This window comes from Ammospiza caudacuta, chromosome 6, assembly GCF_027887145.1.
Source record: "Ammospiza caudacuta isolate bAmmCau1 chromosome 6, bAmmCau1.pri, whole genome shotgun sequence".
NCBI lineage: Eukaryota > Metazoa > Chordata > Aves > Passeriformes > Passerellidae > Ammospiza > Ammospiza caudacuta.
In genome coordinates this window covers 594,259-615,000 of record NC_080598.1, presented here as the reverse complement: position 1 = coordinate 615,000, position 20,742 = coordinate 594,259, and the positions used below count along the sequence as shown (strand labels likewise).

General features: G+C 38.1%; 1 protein-coding gene across 1 annotated transcript in view; it reads right to left on the bottom strand.

The window, feature by feature from the left end:
- Positions 1-18,559, bottom strand: part of CCDC73 (coiled-coil domain containing 73) — a 70,602-nt gene extending 52,043 nt beyond the window's left edge. The window contains exons 1-2 of the mRNA XM_058806585.1: positions 18,514-18,559; positions 8,001-8,156 (exon numbers count right to left, since the gene is read on the bottom strand). Of these exons, the coding sequence (XP_058662568.1) occupies positions 8,001-8,015 (15 nt within the window). The 5' untranslated portion in view covers positions 8,016-8,156; positions 18,514-18,559. The remainder of the gene's footprint in view (positions 1-8,000; positions 8,157-18,513) is intronic.
- Between the last annotated feature and the right edge of the window lie 2,183 nt (positions 18,560-20,742).

Sequence of the window (20,742 nt, the reverse complement as noted above, 5' to 3'; positions counted from 1 at the left end):
AGGTGTCAGTGCTGCTGTGGAACCATCAAGTGAGGTTACTGGGTAACAAGCATAATCCAGATTTTTGTCATGTTCAACTGAAGAGTATAAAACACTGTTTTGCTTTTAAATGAAAATATTTTAAAAAATATTTATGCAAAAAATGGCACAGCATGGCTGAATTTTATACAGTATGTAATTATTATAAATAAGTAAATCATCCCCCTACACCAGATAAGGTACCCCTTGTGATCATTTAAGACAGAAATACATTTAGGGGCTCTGCCCGTTTGATAAACAACAAAACAGTAAGACTTACATACATTCTCACTTTTCAAGGAAATGTCTTTTTGATACTGTTCACACACCTTCTAGAATCCATTGTTATATCAAAACCCCCAAAATGAGATAAATCCTTAAGTTCTGTTACAATTTTCTGAAGTTATATTTCAAATGTAAGTTTAGGAATTGGAAAACAAGCAGCCAGGTGTACCAAAGGAGCATAAAAGCCCAGACTCCATCATTCTGCTAGGAAGAGCTCACCAGAAGGAACTGGGAAAACAAAATAACATGTTCATTGTTTTCCAGATTCCACACATCATGTCTGTCTCACATAAGCCAGGTTGGATTCCTGAATGATAAAAAACCCTGCTGGCACCCAGTGTCATCAAATGTGGACTGTGAAACAATTGGGTAAAGACAACTACAGAAAAGACAACCAGATTAAGACACATTTTTTAAGAACCATTGCTAAGAACCTGTATGTAAAGGTTTAGGTAGCCTAACATGTATTTTACTAGGTCTTAAATTTCTTGGGCTCAATTTGATTTTAAAAAATAATGATTAATTTTGAAGGCAGCTTTCTCCCTCTAACTATTGGTGCTTTTTATTTCCTACTTAAAATCCAGAAATTTTCTGTAGGTAAGGTTATTTATTTTTAAAATTCTACAGACTGAAAAATATTTCATGCAGTTATGTTTGACCTTGCCTGAAGTTTGACCCTTCAATTTAGGGATCGCTAGACAAATGTTATTTTTCATTTTCTCCTCCATCCCACATCTTCCGACAAGAATTATACCATCTTTGTTGGGAGAAGCAGCAAAATTTGTGTGCAGCAGCCATCACCCAAAGCCAACCAGCTCCCTGGGTTTGCCCAGAATCCGTCTGGATAAACCCAGAGTCCATCTGAGCCATGAAAGAGCCACCACCCAGGACTGGCTGGTGATTTTGGGATGATTTTGGATGCAAAGGGCTAAAAGTGACATCATGAGGGGCACACCCCAGATGGGGGGGTGTACACACCCTCTTCAGTGAGCTGGGCTGGCTTCAGTCTCTTTTGTTTCTTTGAGGTCGTTTCTTTCGGGTATTAGTTGAGAGGGGCTCCATTCACACATACAAATGAAAGCAAATAAGCTAAACTTTCACAGGAGTGCAGGTTCTCAGAAAGGCAGTGATACCTCTAGCAATTCCAGAAATTACATCTCTGTATTCAACACAGGGCTATTTAACAAATATTCTTCCTTCCTAAAAGCGGATCTGCTGTCAAACTTCTATTTTAAAGATGCCCTTCTACAGTTTTGTTAAAAATGTCATTGTATTTACTCATTGTCATCTGCAATTATCATGATCTAAAAATCATTATAGAATCATACAAGACAAAAAAAATTCCTTCACAGTCCTCAAAAACTTTAGGAGTTAATCACTTTTCAAAATATCCCCAAACTTCTCAGTGGTCAAAAATATACTGCCAATCTTACGAGACAATTTACTGTAAAAGCTACGACCAATACACAAGTGTTGTGATGTTCATTTAGAAAAAATTGTGCTCTTCTTAAAAACAGAACATCAAGGTGGACTCTTTAAAAAGACTTAAAACCAGAGGACAATAAAAACCTAGTATTTTTATTTCTGTAGTCAGATGCTATTAAATCAAAAATCATTTGAAAGAGGGATGAGGCAGACTTGTGGCTTTTGAAAACAGAGGATTATATTATTTTTTTAAAATTTTACAGTAAATCAGGTAGCATTATCAATGCAAAGTTCTTATTTTAAAGGACTGCTTTGCACTAATTTCATTATAAATTTTATACTAATGTTTATAAGTTTTATACTAATGTTCTGTAGAACCATCTTTTATTCATACATTATATAAGCACACACAAGGTAAGAACACTTGTCCCAAGTTGTGCAAAAGGTCTTTCTACCTCATTGTCTCATCAATAACAAACAAAAATCCAAGTAAAACTCTCTTCTACTGGACTAAAGTGAACAGTAATTCTCTTCCTTGACTTTGCAACGAGGGGATTTTTAAACCTGTCCCAAGCACAAATTTGGATTGTGTGTTGCTTTTTCTGCTGTAAGAGTCACGTACAACACAACCAGCAGTGTGCAATTTGTGCTGGGACAATACCTTTGGAGACCAGACTCTTTCTCCAGGGATTTTCTGGAAAACATTCTCCAGCCTTTTACTGGTGCATTAATACTCCTGTGCTGCACACGCTCTCAAAAAGCAGGCGTATTTACCTTTTCCATTTTCTTCCCTATATACCGAGTTTTATATTTTTATTAGCTTACCATAACTACACAGGACAGAATCATCCAGAGGGCTTGTGACAGAAATTCTGAAACAGACATGGTATAAAACACAAAGTAAAGAAAGCAAAGGCGGTGCTGTTTGCCACTCCAGCAGCTGAAGACCTAAAATAACAGATGTATACTCCATACAAGAGATATTCTACATATTCACATCTTATTCAAGGAAAAGATTCGTGAACATACTCGTGCTTCTTGTTTTCCAAAGATAAAACAGCCCTAGTCACATCAAACTGTCCTTATCTCTGGTACTAGCAGTTTCTGGCCTAAAATCAACAGCATTTGTTTAACTTTTAGATAAGTGTCAAGATTTTAAGTGTGGAAGCTGTACACTTGTTCTCAAGTTACCTCCCTCAAAACCTAGGAAAGTGTCGTGTCCTTTTGGGGTGGGAAACCAACAATGGCAAGAGAGCAAAACAATTGTCCTGGAAAAGCTGCTTTGGAATCTTTGCTGACAGAAGATTCTGAAACAATCCGCTCAAACAATCTGCTGGATGCCATAATGCTTTTCAAAGCTTCAGATTTTAACAGAACAGCGGGAAAAGCACTAAACAAAGAACTCTCAGCTGCCAGAACCCTCAGATTTTCTTTGTCAAGAAGCAATGGGCCTTGGTTGGTTGTTTTGCTTTTCTTGATTCCCTAGATGGTTTTAAGTGGATTTTAAACATTTTTTTCTTTTTTTTTTTTTCTCCTCCACATTTCCAGCTCTGTTTCAACATGTGAATTAAGAAAAAAAAAAAAACCACACTCACAAAAACCAGGAAAGCTGAACAACACATTCCTGAGAAGAGCAAACTGATGACCCAGAAAGCATATGGGAAAGTCCCTCTGAGAGCCCTTTTTTATTCAACCTGCAATACTTCATGTTGATGTGATAACGGGGGCTCCAAGAAATTATTGCACGACTCCAAATCAGCTTCTGTGATCATAATGCAGTAAAGATGACTCCCATCAAATACAGAGCAAATGTAATTGAAGGGTGAAGTTTTAAAGAATTTTTTCAGTTGGTCTGTGGTAGCTGCCTGTTGAATTCTGGATGCAATTTAAAAAACTGGAGCTTACATTGCTTGGGATTTTTGCCCCCACTACAAGAGGCTGCCTTCAGCAATCTGAATTCTTTTGATGAAAACATATAATCTTTCACAAGCTGGCCAGCATGTTCCAAAACCAGGTGATTAAGTTTCCATATCATATAATTTGGTTAGTAGAACCAACACAGATATATATTATCAGGATCCTTACTTTCTGTAACCAAAACTAATTACTGCATTTGTTATTTTATAGGGCATTACTACAGTAAGACCACAAATAATAATTGAAGATTTTTTCAACCACAAGTAAATTATATTTAGTAATATTTATATTATTATATATAAACATTATAATATTTAGTAATAGTAATACTATATTTAAATATTTAATATATTTCTATATTTTGCTAGTAATAAACTAGCAAAAGAGATCTTTACTCCTTTCAGCTCAAATTAAAAGAGGAAACCATAAACAGAAAACAAAAACTGTTTTCTGCTTCCAGCATGTTTGTCTGTGGGATTAAATTCTCCTCCCTGGCCTTTCCACCCTAATATTTTTAGTATTTAGGCAGCATCCTCTTAGCTATTAGTGTAGAGACACGAAGGGATTGACAGAAGTCAGGTTTAGTCAAATTTTACGGGCACAGGATGAAAGCAGGGGTGTTTTAGCGAGCCGAAAAGCAGTTTGTGTCCGTTCCAAACACCATGCTGCCACCTAGTCGACATCCACCCGAACTGCGCTGTCCTGGGTGCGCTGCACGGAATGAAAACCGAAATGTTCTCCAAAAAAAATAAATCAGTGCAAGACGAAGCCACTGAGAGCTCCATCTAAATTGCCTGTCCGGCAGCAGTGCTCTCTGCAAAAAGAGGGCTTGTGTTCAAGGAGCACTCCAAGCTGCTGCTTGTTTGTAGTGACAGGGGGTGCAATACCTCTACCAAGTGTAAACAATTAAATAATTAGTACCACCGAGTAAGGGATCGATATGATATGAATATAAAATATTATATATTAAATATAAAAATAAAATATAAAAATAAAATATATAGTATATATGATATAGTGCAATATAGTGCAATATAGTGCAATATAGTGCAATATAGTGCAATATAGTGCATCAGCAATTAACATATTTGTGCTGTGTCAGCAAGTTCAGGCACTACTGATATTTAACCCGTTTCGAACATTTTGAGGATATCTACTTGATATCCAGAAAACACTGATTTCCCTGAAGGCTGGCTTGTTTCCTTTTTTTTTTTATCTTCTCTCTTCCTTTAAATGTGTCTGACAAGTATTACTGTTTGCTCCACAAACCATTCCTCAGCACAACTTATACCAACATTGCTATTGGTATTTATGTGGTATTGGTATTTATGTGGTATTCGTATGATAAAGCTTCAGAAGGAATTATGTTGTTATCTCAGTGGGGCATAATGTATGAACATTGTTTCATTGCTGCCTGGGCATTATAGATAATGTCAATATAGTGACAAAAAAAATCGACTCTCATCATGGGAAAAATGTCCTACTTGTTTGTGTCTGCAGGTTAGAGTAAGAACGTCCCTGCAGCAGCAGGTTTGGAACAGCTCCCGCAGGAGGACAGGAATGGCAGGAGAAGGCAAGGAGCAGCCTTGCAGCAGAACACAACCTTTCACGTCTCCTCTCCATGCCACAGATCCCCCAAACCCCAGAATATCAGAGAGCAGGGCAGGAGTCCTCCTCCCTCTTTGGGTGCCCAGCCTGATACACCATCAACAGGTACAGAAGGCAGGACGCATGGACTTTCTGTAAGAATGCATTAGAAGAGCATAATTACATTTCATTGTGAGAAAAACTCGAATGCAAAAGGCAGAAGAAAGAAAAAAAACAGCAACACTTTGAGGATAACACAAATATCCTGAACGTGGTACTTTCAGAGCTCTCTTTCACGTTCTCCTTGAAATATACGAATGAGATCTCACTAGAAATCCTCAGTACATGTGGATGTCTTCTCTATTTGTTCTAATTCTTACGTGAATGACAAATTAAAACTTCCTTAATTTTGCTGCTCAAAGCTCTAGCGTTGTCTACACATTTAGTTGGGGTTTTTTTTAGAGAAAACAAATATTGCCCCAGCCCAGACCGACTGTCCCAGGTGTTCAGGTCTTTTCCCACAGGATGAAATTGACCATATGCCCAGGTAAGCGTGGCTAAATTCAAGCAGTATTTCCACACTCTGGATGGGGCACGGCATAAACAATCCTTATAAAAAGCAAGACATTAATCCCTATATATTAAAATCAAGGGAAGCCACCGCTCTCTGCTCTCTTCGGGGCAGGCCCAAGATATTAAAAGCGCTGCGGCCGCCCAGGCCCAGCTGGAAAACGGCTTTTTATTTTTCCAAAAAAGACCAAAAAAAACTACAAAAGAAGACATAAAACTACACACACCTTGTTTTCTCCAGTTCCAGGTAGGATGGTTGTTCTCCAGCAGCACCAGCACCGAGCCCTTGCCCCGCACTGTGGGCAGCAGCCGCGGCTGCAGCGGAACCTCCGCGCTGCCCTCAGGGCCCGGCGGGGCACGGCACAGGCAGCGCGGCGGCTCCGTGTGACACCGATTCCACCGTGTTCCAGGAAAATCAGAGCTGCACGCCTCACCCTGCCCCGTCTAGGCTCAAATCTGCCAGACAGAGCCGGAATTGCAAACCCCCGCCTCTTTCCCAAGGCCGGGGGTGGCCGCGCTTGGTGCCCCGAGGGAGCGCAGCAGCGGGACGGGCACCGTGAGGGGCTCGCGATGGGCACGCTCACAAAGCATCGAGGTTAAAATCCCTCAAATCCCCCGCTCTGCCCTCAAATCCCCCGCTCTGCCCTCTGCTGACACCGCGTCAATGCCTTTTAAAGTGTACGGAAGCCAGGACACCGCTTGGTTTTCAAGTCATACCGGACACTTTTCTCATCTCACACGTCCCACTACACAGTTGTGAGCAGATGAATATTTTGCCGCAAGTTTGTTTTACTTTTTCCCAGACATTTGTTGGTTTGTTTTGGGGTTCAGGTTTTTTGACATAATACATTAAATTTGCCTATTTGACGCTGTTTAAGCCATGACAATGTTGTTCAATTTGATGGCTGGTTAAAATGCGCACAACACTGAGGAGAAGGTGATTTGAGTTTTGGGCGGAAAACAGCCCAACTTTGCTGGAATACAGGTGGTAAAGAAAATGCTTTGTAACAAAATCAACATTTCCAAAACACTCTAGCTGTAAAAGACATATTTTGAATGGGTTATCTGAAAGAACATTATTAAAATGATAAGCAGAATGATGATGATGCTCAGAACTGTACTCTTAGTCCAAATAATTTGTCATTAAAGCTTTGTATTCTTGGCTGAGCAGCATCATCAACACAGAATACCGAAGGAATATTCTCAGAATGGTTTGTTGAACTCTGCTTTGCAACATTCACAGAAAATGCTAAGAGAATTAAAACTCAAAATATTAAATCCAGCTTTTTAAAATAACACTATATATTGAAACACCACAATAACTTAAAGCTTCATTCAGAACAATTTCCAAATTGTATGCTGCTAGTTGTTACCATAGTGTCAGCTTATGACTTTACCAGCTAAATAGCTCTCAAACTATGCAAAAATTGAGAATAACTTAACATTCATTACTATAAACTTAACATTCATTATTATAATTATCAACATACCATTAATAAATCAACACTGAAAAGCTGCAAGCAAGAAGGCCTAGACATAGGAGGAAAAAAGAGGATACAAAGTACTGCAAGTCAGGCAAGGCATAAGAGAAGAAGTATAATGTGAAAATAAGAGCTATAATGAAAAGTTATGCAGGGACTTATCAAGGATTTATATTTAACATGGAATGCAAGGTGAAATTATCTAATAAATGGTTGTTAGGATCCATTAATTTTGCTGGATGGAACTTGAAAGAACCAAAAATAAGTAGGATAAAGAACCTGAGAAATAAATAGGTTTCCAGCAATTATTTCATTTCCTGGACAATAGAGAATAGAGCTGACTTGCAAAAATACGTATGCTGTTTTAAAGAAAAATAAACACAAATTTGAAGGCAATACAGGAAACCTTTTTACTTCTTTTCCTCTCTGTGCTAAAATTCAAATATAAATGTACAAAAAGTTGGGTTTTATTTAAGAAGGTGGTTTTTTTTTTATTTTATTTTAAGATGGTATTTCACTGGATTATGGTAATCAACAACACAAAAGCATCATTTGCCCAAGTTTTATGTTGGCAGTGTCTTTCAGTAAAATCCACAGCAAATAAATATGCATATTTCATGTCACAAATAAATCACACTTTATGCATTGCCTTTTTTCCCCCTGAAATCCTGAGATTTACTTGGCAGAGCCTGAAATAATCATTTGCCACAACCATACCTGGAAACAAACCATTTTCCAAAGCACAGGTCAGAAAAGCATTCCTCTGCAGAAGGCTTGAAATGGTGATCTGGATCTCCCAGACAGGGATGGAATTTGGACTGTCACCAGCAGCACGAGACTTATTCCTGCCAAGGCCACAGCTGGAGCAGAGGGCTGAAATTCACAAAAGAAACACATATTGGCTGCAGCAGCCGCTGGAAATTGTGATGTTTGTGACTCAGCACAGCACTCCAATCCTCAAAATACACTTGGCACTGTAAGGAGATCAACACACCAAGCAAACCTTCGTCATCCCTCTAATGGTTTTCATCACGAATTCTAAATATTAATCATGCAAGTGTATGCTAACAAAGAAAAAAAAAATCCCTTTTTTGAGGAAAAAACAAGTTCATTTTAAAATCTTCAGATGTCATCGCAAATCTGTGTCCATCTTTATTGTAAATAACTGTTTTAGATCATATCCCCATTTTTAATCAGAATGTATACTTGATAGTGAAACATGCCAACCAAATGCTATGTGTCAATAAATTTCTCTCTCAGCAAAATGTTATTGCTAAATTTAACCAAAATTCAATTAATTTATACTTAAACCCAACAGCATCATTGTTGTGATACTTCATACAACAATAACATGAGATTTATTTAGCAATTTTGGAGTCTACCAAATCCTATTTCTAGGAAGCAGTATTTACAGTTATAACAGCTTATACTGCATTAATTGAGTTTGCTGGTTTGCTTTAAAGTTCCTTATGTACAAACATAACTCTGGGGTAATTTGAACATAGTTGACCAAAGAAAACATTAACTTAGTATTTTCACTTGAAGTTATTTTTAAATTAGAGAATGGAAGCACAAATTCTTGCAGCTAATACAACTGGTACTTTTTTTGTTTAGTTTAGTAACAACCAGATACAATTCCAAACTTTATATGTTATTATTTCCACATTCTTGAAGTTATGCTGCAATAGGAGTTTCACATATAACTGAGGGGGGAAAAAGCCATACTGAGATGGTATTTAATGCTGAGCTTGCCTTAATGTGTTATTCAAGCATTTAGAGATGGTGAAGATATCCAAGTGAGAAAATGGAAACAGTCCTCCTATTTGGCTTGCATTTACAAAACTGTTTTATTTTTCCATTAATAATGGAATATTTTCCATTAATAATAATAATAATTCATAATAATTTTTCTGTATGTCTTTAATAGGATCAGACCAGGCATCCGAAAGGAAAATCCCATTACAGATGGACTGCAGGAAGTTCTTCAGCCTTTCACCTTTTTTGTGTTGAGCTCTCAGAACTCCAACAGAGTTTTTTGTCCCAAAAAAATTTTGCTATGTTCTTCCAAATTATTAAGTACTGCATTTAGACTGTTGCTTCTTAATTCAGCATCAGGTTTTTTTGTGATGGTTTTTGACTAAGTAAAATGAGTTTATGAGAAAGATATCTGTAGAAGAAAATACTGAAATACTTTCCAATTGAAATACTGTGAATGAGATCTACCACGAATATTAAAAGAACTTATCACTGGGATTCATTTTCGAAAATAATTCATATAGCTGCATACAAATATCAAAATGATAACAGAAAAACCATTAATACAGCCCTGAAAGAAAGACTGCTCCTCTCCTGTTGCAGACAACGGCTTTTATAGATAATAAAAGATAACAACTGTGACATTGTGTTGCACATGATATGGAAGAAAAATAAAATATTCCCTTCATGAAGAGAATAAATACTTATCTCTTCCTCCCATGTTAAATGTGTCCTTAGGTCTTCCTGCGCTGTTTTCGTTACTTTTTCTTGAACTGAGGGGTGGGGAAAGGAATGCAAAGAGGGAATTTTGTTTATTTCCATCATCCCTACACACCAAAAACATGTTTATGGACTCTTATCTTTGATTTATAAATCGAATTTCAGTTTCTGTGGTCTCAGTTGCTCCCAAGAAGCTTCACGTGTTAGCTCTCCTTAGGGCAGCTGTATTTTCAGAGCTTCTTGCTCTGGACATCTCCCCATTTTCTGAATTATTCCATCACATTCACATCAACCATCCAAGCAGTAATAAAGCTCCATTGTTCTGCCTGTTGCAGAAGCATTCCTGATCAAGAAATCAATTAAATGTATACTTACCCCGTAGCTTTTTGCTATCAATGATGCTATTCACAAGCTGTGTACACAATGAGCTGCTTCACTGAACACTGCTCACAATCAAAAAAAGATTAACCCCCCCCAAAATGCCTGCTACAAGTGACAAGTTTCAAAACTAATTTTTTTTAATGAGAACTGTCTCCTTAAAGGAACATTTACATCACCTCGTGGTTTTCTTACATTAAGGACATAAACTGCTGTCACACTCTCAATTGTGCAGGAAGAGTCATTTAATAAATAAAGAAATAAAGCTGCTTATGTGGGTCAAAAATCTGCCTTAAGAACATAATTCTGAACATTTATCTCTCAACTACCTATGTCCAATTCCTTAAAATAACATCTTGACCTGTTTTTCAGTTATAAAACTCTGTTTTTCAGTTATAAATATTCCTAGAAGTACAAAATGGTATCAGATTTTTAATAAATTAAATAAACATAAGAAAATACATTTCTGCAGTATTTAGTTCAAATAAAAAGGATGACTTTTTGATCACATAAAACCCCACAAATGCTACAAAGGCATATAAAGCCCATCACAATACTTCCTTAATATTTTTCTGGCATTTTTTAAAGATTAGGTATGGGTTTTTAAAAATATTTATTGTTATTATAAACAATAATAAATTGTTTTATATTTTTAAATGTATACACTTATTTTATAAACAAAATTTCTTCTTTTTCTCTTAAAAAAACCCCAAAACTAGCAAACACCATCAAAGTCAAGGGATGATATTCCTGGAAATAGCAACAGCTCTAAAATTAGAATTTAATGAAATCTGAAATACTTAAAAGGATTTGAGTCTCTTCTAATTTTGTTTTTCATAATTTTGTGTTGCACAAAATAAGCTGGTGTAAGAGATTGGGGGAGGGGAAGAATCAGAGACTCTTTGGCTGACTGGATGCGTTACATTAATTTCTTAATATGTGAAGGAGTGGATTACCCCTCTAACAGCAAGGGGAAATTAGTTCCTTTATTTCTTCATTAAGACTGTGGGAGGGAAATTAATTTTCTACTCTGGTTTTCAAAATTAATTGAATATATCTTTATTAAAGTGATAAATATGTACACATACTTTTTGGTTGAAAGAATTCTCTAAATTAATCCTAAACAGACGTTTTCGTAGCAGTTTGGTAGCACGTGGTCATTTTATATTGTTTCACTTTCTGATGTCGGAAAAAACCCTGAAAAAACCAGATCACCCTGTGTGTAATAAAGATATTTATAGAAGAAAATCATCTGAAAAGTCTTTTTATAATAAGAGTAATTTTATAATCTTCCTGGCTTCCTACTCTGTATCATTTTTGTTCCTATGTTCTTGCAGGTTTCATCGTGCACTTCAGTGTCTATTCTTTCCAACACAGATGTATTCATAAAAAAAGGTTTAGATTGCTTTTACAGGAAACCAGAGTTTTTAAAAGCATCACCCACCTAGCTTGAAGTTGAGGCAAAGTGCCTTGAGGTGCCTTCCTGTGTGTGTTGGTTCTTGAAGGAATTTACAGAGCTTCCAAAATTTGCTCACTTTACTTCCTACACCTGCAGTTTTTATATCTGTTTGTATTGTAAATGTATTTCTTGTGGTGTGCTTACACCATGGCATCATAATTTCCTTTTATTTGTACTCTTTTGTGCAAAATTAACCTCAAAGTGACCTTATTCCAGTAGTAATGTTATTTAGCCTTCCCTTGCATAATTGATATAATCGTTTTTGTAACATCTTTCTTATACAAAAAAGTAAACCATAAGCTTTTTTCTAGAGAACTTGGACAGTTCAGCTTTGGGGACAAAACCCAAACTACTGATGACAATGGTAATTCCACCACAGCAGAATCTAAGAGCTTATAAAGGAAAGTCAAATTTGCCCTGCCTTTAAAACCATCACATCCTTCATGTACTTGTGGCCTAGAGGCTCAAAAGAGCAAGAAAATTCCTAACAGAATCCTAAACCTTAATTATTCTTGTGTGCCCTAAAAGCATTTAACAGAGAACAGGATTTCCCATCCCTTGTTCAATGACAATTAAAAGTGTGTCCTACTGCATGGGGCCTCTGTCTCCCTACACAAATAAATAAACATGCCCAAAACTCTTTCAACACACAAGTTATTTAAATTTCATTTTTTATTTTCAAACTCAAACTGTCAACTTTTCAACTTCTACCATCTTTTACATCATTGACTGTATTATTCTTTTCTTAGAGAAGAATCTAAGAAATAAATCAGAAGACTTTCATTTCTGAAATTGAACTGCAGTCACTACAAACCCAAACTCTTGGTATGAAAAGAAAAAGTAGGATACAGTAAATAATTAAACAATGTGGGGAAATTCAGCTGATGTCCTCACTAGAAGTTAAGAGGAAGCACTTGTTTGTTTAGTAAAACAAACAACATCTTAATAATGGACACAGAGTATAGGGATTAAATATGCAAGATTTATGTTGAACAAAAGCAAGACTGTCTCAAAAACATTCACACACCATGATTCAACCTTCCTGTTTAACCCATTCCACTGGAATAGCTCAGCTCTTTGACAACTGCCAATCACAAACTTGCAAAATGCACCTGGGAGAAAGAGGCAGAACAAGTGATTCACTTGTTTATGCAATTTACTGCTTGATCACTAGCTTGTTAAGGAAAAATACTGAGAGCATCGTCATTAATAGGTTAATAATAATTGACAAAATAAAATTCATCTTTGTCCAGAGAAACAATGTAATATTAATGCATAGAGATGAAAAGCATTTCAATTCTAGCTCCTTTTTAGGGGAGCATGAGCAAACACAACAAAGGAAGTCTGGATAAAAATTAAATAGCAGACAAAATCTCAAATACCTGAGGAAATGAGACAGTGGTGAAATAATCAAAGAAAGCATCACCAAAACCCCTGTTCCTTAGAGAAGAAAAGATTCTGGTGTGTGAGCCGCACCACAATTAAGATGGCCCCTTCTGTCGTGGAAACTCCTTCCAATGTGAAAGATTGGAGCCTCTCCCAATTATTTGTTGCTGTTTTAATTGCCTCATGCATTTATGGAGGAGGCTGTTGAAGGCCCTGCCATCCTCCATGTCACACAAATCCCTTCTGTTACAGGCACAGCCAAACCCACCATATTAAGTCCCTTCTTCCAAGACATCTTTTTAAATTTAAAAAAAAAATTGCTCTCCAAGATCCAGAAGCAAGGAAACTCCAGAAGACTTTTCATGTTCAACTCTGCAATCTCCAGACAAAAAGGAAAAAAAGAAAATGAAATAAAGGATTTTATAGAAAGCGTCCTCAAACCATCTTGAGCCAGGGCTCAGGAACCTTCTCTAACACACACCAATAGCTTTGTATGAACGTGACAACATGAAAAACACAGATTATGTTCCCAAGAACATAAGCATTAGAGTTTGGCATCCACTGTGAAACTGTGAAATATTTTGCCTTTGATAGAAACATCAAGAATTGTATAAAACATCTGAGATGCAGTCACTAAAATTAAACTAAACTGTAAAACTAGCTAAAATTTGCTGGAAACAAGGAGGGATCCATAAAGCAAAGAGAGACAGACTTTGTACCACTACTCCTTGCTGGAACACTCTCCACAGGGAGACTGCTGAACTAAATTTTCTGCATATTTTCTTAGGCAGAGAGACTATTTAGGCAGCTTTTCATCACTGATCTTAATAACATTTTTCAGAAAAACTTCTGTCTAGTCTACAAGTGTTTTTAGAACCAGATTTTACAAGACAGCAAAGAATGACTTCATCCTCAACAGAGCTGGCTTTGCCTCACACATGTGGAATTCTCTCATTTGGACTAAAACCACCAAAACTTTTGTTTGATTACTTCTTCAAAATCAGTAATATTCACTTTACTTTTTATATGGGTGTAATGTCCTTGGTCATTTTCCAGAAACTGTAATCAATACAAATCAATATTAAAAAAACAGTGCAATATGCAGGGAAAAGTACATCAAAAACAGTAAAAATGTGATCTATTATCAACCCTAATAACCATTCCATGTGCTTAGATAAAAGCACCTCTCTCAGTTAAAGTTGTCTTCTGCACCACTGCAAATATGTAATCTTGAAAATTCAACTTATCTAACAAAAACTTTAAAATCCCTCTTTCACTGTAAGTCCTCAAGCAACTCTCCCACAATCACAACCGAATCCATACCAAACAGAAACTTCCTGTATCACAGCAACAAACACTAAGTTTACAAATAGATCCCCACAGCCACGGCAGTAAATGCCAAGCATGATGGAAACATCAGTATCTTCTGCATTAGTGCACATCAGAAGCTGCACTGCTGCTGCAGCTGAGCGGGATTAAAACACACCCAAAGCTGCCAATGTGCTGCTACATCACTTCACCTGCAAACAACCCACAAGCTCCATTTTGTTAGGAAATGAAACCTTTCCAAGACATAGCTTTGTCTACCCTGCTTTGATAACAGATCGTCAGCAGGGACATTCCAAATTTTAAATGAAAATGCTGCAGGAGAAAGCTGAGAGGCCACCACGCAGCTCCCTCTGCTGAGAGTCAGGAAAGGAAACCTGTGAAGTCCAAGATCCCAACTCCACAGAGAAATGGGTTATTGAGATAAATCAGGGAACACAACAGAAACAGCTAAGGAGCTAAATAGAAATCCCAGAGCTCAGAAAGTTGAGATCAAGAGGAAACATCAGGGCTTGGGCTCTGCTGGAAGCCAGTATCACAGAAGCAGGGGATGGTGAGGCTGGCAGGGGGTCAGTCACCGAGTGCCTCCCACCCCTGGCAGGGACACTGCTGCCAGCTTTGCAAATCTCCCATGGACAGAGACCCCAAAACCTCTCTGGGCACCCTGTGCCAGGGCCCAGTTGTGGAGCTCAATTTCTGTTTGCCAGGGTCAGGATTGAACTTGTGAGATGGTATTTATTATTGGGACTCAGATGTTTATGAGTTCTTATTCTACAGTCTCACAAACTGTGAGTTCTACACAACTTCACTCCAACAAACTAAAAATAGAGCTGTATCTCTCTCTCTAAAAGACCTTTTAAGGATAAACTGTCCAATTAAGAAATGACACCTAAATTATCTTTACTTTTAACCCAATAACCAACGACCTATGCCCACAATGTGGATGTTTTATCCAATTACACAAAACCACCCAAACCCAAGGAGGAGAAAGTGAAGAAGGACCAGCCTCCACCCCAAAACTCCATCTTGCTTTATATACATTACTGTATTCTAAACCCTTAAACTCTTAAGTTTTCCCCCCTGTGATATCACACGCTTCTATTCAAACTCCACACCCACAATCCCAGTTCTGTCATTCCCTTTTGGAAGCTTCTCCACAGCCTCAGGTCAATGCAGTGGTCTCCTGTCAGCACAGAAACCCTGAAATTCTCAGTAACCAGGGTTCCAACATCCAGTTAAAAAAAGGGGGAAAAAAGAGCTTCCTTACCTTCAAAAGGAGCCTCCTGTGTCTCAGTTTGTACCAGCTGCCTCTGGCCCTGTCACTGGGCAGAGAGCCTGGCCCCAGCTCCTTCATGTCCTCCCCTCATCCATGAGGCCAAGAGCTTTTGTCCCTGCCCGGTGACCTTAAACACCAAACCCAACTGGGCTCCTTTCAGCAATCGAAACGTAGCTCACCAAAACACAACAAAACTGTACCAAGAAAAGCCAGAAGCAGACTTTCATCCTGCTCATAGCAGGTGAATTTTTTTTTTTTTTTTTTTTTTACCCTGTATCTGGATTTACCCTATATTTGTATGCTCCCATATATTTGGGAGCACGTAGTTTCCAAGGAACCTTATGGTGACAGTTTTCCAGAAACCATCTTGTGGAATGCTCACATCAGGACATCTATGTAGAAGTCTCACAACCTAATAGTCTTTCTCATGGCAAAAACAAAACAAAACAAAACAAACAAACAAACAAAAAAAGGTTTGGTCTTATTAAACTTGCTGCATCTAAAAAAATTTTGAGCAAGTGACCATTTTTAATGGGAGAATTGTAATCCTCTTAGAGGAGCAGCATTCTCAGTGCCTGCAGTGGGAGCTGCCAGCACTGGGCCCATTACTGACATCAGAGTGAGGATTTGTGTCCCCTTCAGCACTGGTGACATTTCTGTTCCCTCTCAAATAAATACAAAGGTTTTTCTGTCCCCCTGTAAGCATTTCTAATTGAAAAACTTTGCCATAAAGGTTAGAATATTATGACAGGAGCCAACTTTATTATTTCAATGTATAATTACTTTTGTTATTTATGTGTTATTACAAGTGTTTATGATTATTTCTGACCAATACAAATTATCTCACAACCTAGTGGATAATAAACAAATATTGAAATTATGTGCACGCTTTCCTATCCTAAATATTTTTCAAAAACCATGCATGAAACTTAGGTTTCATTCTGAAACTTAACAACTGACATTGACATGAACCTGCCCCTAAAATCCTATAAATTTTACTACTAAAACCTTATTTTTTGCCATGGTTGTTTCTTTTCCCCCTACACTGCCATAGGATATTTGTGCCAAAATATTACTTTTTCAATTGGAAAATCACTAGCAGTCTTCTGTCTCCACTAGCAGGAGAAAAGCAACAACTTCAGCAGAAGTTAATCAGCTAAATTCAATTTTTAATCGTAAAGAAGCTCATGATGAACACTTAAAAGGATTCTATCATGTCTTGTGGGGATGAAGCAATAGCTAAAAATGAAATTATTTGTGTATCTGAATCTGAGGCATATTTAAAAATACTACTATAACATCATTAAAAAAGTAATGCTGGTTCCAATAAAGATTTACTTGATGATAGATTTGTCAAAGACCATATATATATATAAAACTTATTAGTATTTTATTAGATATACTCATATACTACTTATTATATATTTTATTATATATGCTGTATATAATAAACTATATATAGTTTATGACTGTTTTATATATTATATACAGGATATATTATATATAATATATAGAATAAATTATATATCTTTTACTATATATAAGTTAATATATAATAACTTATTGTATATAAGTTTATATATATATATATATATATATATATATATATATATATACTTATTCTATCTTTTATTAGATCAACCAATTTAACTGAAAAACAATGCATTTCTACAGGAAGTTGTAAAGGACACCAGGAAGTACCCAAAAAAGAAGTTTTTTCAAATATGGCCTGATCTAGGAAAACCCTTCCCTCCTGCATGTACTGTTGGAATGGGATACCAGATTTCTCCAAGATACTGATATGGTTCACTTGATTCTTGACATGCTTATTCCTAAATATGACAGTCAAAGCCCTTTGATGTTAACTGTAGGAAATTTATAGTTAAAATCTGTTACATTCAATTACCTTTAGAAAAAAGTCATTACTCCAAAATCAAGCTGCCCAGACAGACATTTAGTTAACAAAAACAAGAACTTAAAGCAGTTTTGTGTAAAGGACAAATCTATACCGTATGATTCAGGATATCAAATAATAAACCATTGGAAAGAACAGACCAGATACGCACAACTCCACATATCCTTGATAAGAGGATTTGTAATTCTTAATTACACATTTATGTTTTTTCATTATCAGATCAACTGATAAAAACTGCATGAGAAACTGAACAGTAAGAAACTTATTACTTGAATTATGATAGGACATACTTACATCCAAAGTCCTCTTCATCAAAAATCAGTAAAGCATATTATTCTTTGCTATGCTGAAATGAATACCTGAATAGTAAAAATGAACACACCACTATTTATTTGCAGCAAAATAATCAGGATATTCAAAATCAAATGATCAGTGCATCAACATAGATTGGTACCATCTTCCTTTTGTGAGGGATACACAGTCCTGGTTCAAATCAACAGCACCATATTTAATTTCTCCAACAATATTTTACCAACCAAGCGAAGTTCTAAAATACAGGTAAATAAATGTAGTAGTTAGTATGGCAAATATTTTAGAAACATTAATTGTATATTTACCCAATGTTAAAAACAAGTGATGTAAATTAATTTCCTATTTTCCACCTCTCCAAATATTTTTAATTATGCCTCTATTACACTGTATACTAGTATTTATCTGGAAATGTTGATGAAAGTAATATCTTAATTGATGGCTCCATCCTTTTGAGCACCTTCATTACACAGCTTGCTAATCAAAGTTATTTTACCTGAAAAAATACTTCACAAATAGCAAGTTATATGCAAAAGGAACTTACAGCTCTGCCATGCTAAAAACTGCGTATACACGGGAAATATTCTATTTAACCTCAGCACTGCTTTTTACTTGTCATTTCCTTTTCTGTGATTTCACAGCAAACCAGAGCTCAGGCACGCTTCTAGTCATTACCTACTGCATAAGTTCTCACACATCCATTTACCTGCACAGCCACCCTGAGTGAGGATTCACTGCCAAAATCACAGAGCTGGAAACTCGGTCTGAGCTCAGAGGGGCACACAGGAGAAAGCTACAATCTCTGCCAAGGCAAAAGACTGCACTGTCCTGTTTAACCAATGTGAACTGTCCTGTTTAACCAGTGTATAACAACTTTTTTTTTTTTTTTTTTTTTTTTTTTTTTTTTTTTTTTTTTGTTACATCTCAGTAATAAATAAGCTATCCTGGTTTTCAAAAACCTCCACAAGCACCCATGCACACACAGGCAGAAGACACAAATTTTTTGCTAAAAGCTGCACAGTCAGAAGCATTTGGGTAACCACTGGTGAGTGTTAAAGCTCGGAGGGCCTCTCCCAGCAGAGTTCTGCTGCTGCATTGCTCCTCCACCTTCAGAGCAGGGGTGAGAGCCAGCAGAGAGGTTGCATGGGGCTGATCCATCAGTCTCAGTCCTTTAACACCTGGAGCCTTCTCCTCTGACAGGGGCAGGGCCAGGGAAGGATTCACATCCACTCCCCGGCAGGCATACATGAGCAATTCCAAAAAGCTCATCCCCCCTCTATTCACAGCGATAGACAAAGCTGCCATAACGCAATGGAGATTACCTGCTACTTGTACAGCAGATTTCCTCACACAAAGCTGTTGTTGCCACACAAAACAAGTTCCCACACTGGCATGCAGGTGTTTTACTTCCACTCAAATGCACCACAGAGCCCTTGTACATTCATGCCCTTGCACTGGAGCTGTCAGCAGCTATTTCACAGCTGGCTCCACCCTCTGAGACACTCAGGTAGGAACTCAGCATGAGGGTTGAGCAGAGGGACATGGGATCAAGCTGTAAGGCCCTTTACAAAGTAATGCTAGTATCTCCTGCCTTCCAACAAGTAGCAGGCAAGTGTTCTTATCTCCTTGGTATTATCTAGATAATAAACAATCTATACTGTTTTCTTCTAAAATATTATCTTAGTTCTCCACTGTGTTATAAGCACCTACACAATCAGAATATAGAATTTTCTGTTGAGAGTTCCACCAGCTAAAAAGCATTAGAGTCATCCCAGCTTCTAAGTTACATGTTCGTCAAGTACCTCTGAACGGCAGCGTGTTGATGTCATAAAGTAAATATTTAACTACAGTCATCATTCCTCCAAACAGTTCCCCTTATTTCACACATCAGAAGGTTCTGTTTTTCTCCAGGGAGTTTCTGATCACTTCCACTAGTGTTATCCAATACTCTCTCACTCTACTCTTTCCTGTTTCTGTATATACAAGCCACTCCAGCACTTAAATAAAGAACACAATCCAAAGTCACTACTGGAGACACGCAAGCACAGACACAAATCACTGTCAGCCCCTGGATTTCCTGGTAGCAAAACCATAACACTCACGTATCCCCAGAGTTTCTTTGGTGTACAGCTTTTAACCCAACCCAGCCTATCCCAAAATTTTTCACATAGTTCATATTCCTAGCACGCAGTATTACACAAATCCTTCCAGCACATGGGAAGCCGAGAAGGAGAAGGCAAAAGAGCCCCAGACCCATTGCTGTGCGAAGGAGAGTGACGGGAGCTCCTGAATGGGAGTGTGCTGGTGCAAACCAGCCTCCTGCATTTCAGGGAGCCACTTCTGCCCCTTTCAAGCCCCTAAGGTTAAGGTTTAGCGGCGCTGACCCAAAACAAACAAACAAACAAACCCCAAACACTAAAACGGACAAACAAACCAAAACCAACAGAAAAAGGAACAAAACCATTGTTTTCACAAGTGTAAAGCTACTGCTGGTCCTTCCAGCTGCCTGGCTCGGAGAGTTTGGCGGAGACAAGGCTCTGTGACGGCCAAATGCTTGCCGATAGGTACAAGCTTGCTTAACGGGGCGCACCCTGCCCCGCCCCGGCTCAGCCACAGCCGCTGCTGCGCCATCAGCGCCTTCCTCCGGGGAAAAACCCCCGCCAGCTTCTCAGCGCCGCCGGGAACCCGGGGCACAAAGCCAGGCTCGGGGATTGCAGGAGCGGAAAGGACCCGCTGCCTGTGCGGGGTCAGGCAGGTGTCTGGAAACAAAGCCCAGGGCAAACCCCTCCTGCAGCCATCCCGGCGCCCGCCGTGACCCCTCGGTGCCCACGCTCCAGGGGCGTTCCTGCCCCGCCCCGGGGCGGCCCCGGCCGGGCTCGGGCAGAGCGGGCGGGGGCGGCCCCGGTGCGGCCCCGGGACTGCGCCGCGCCCTTCC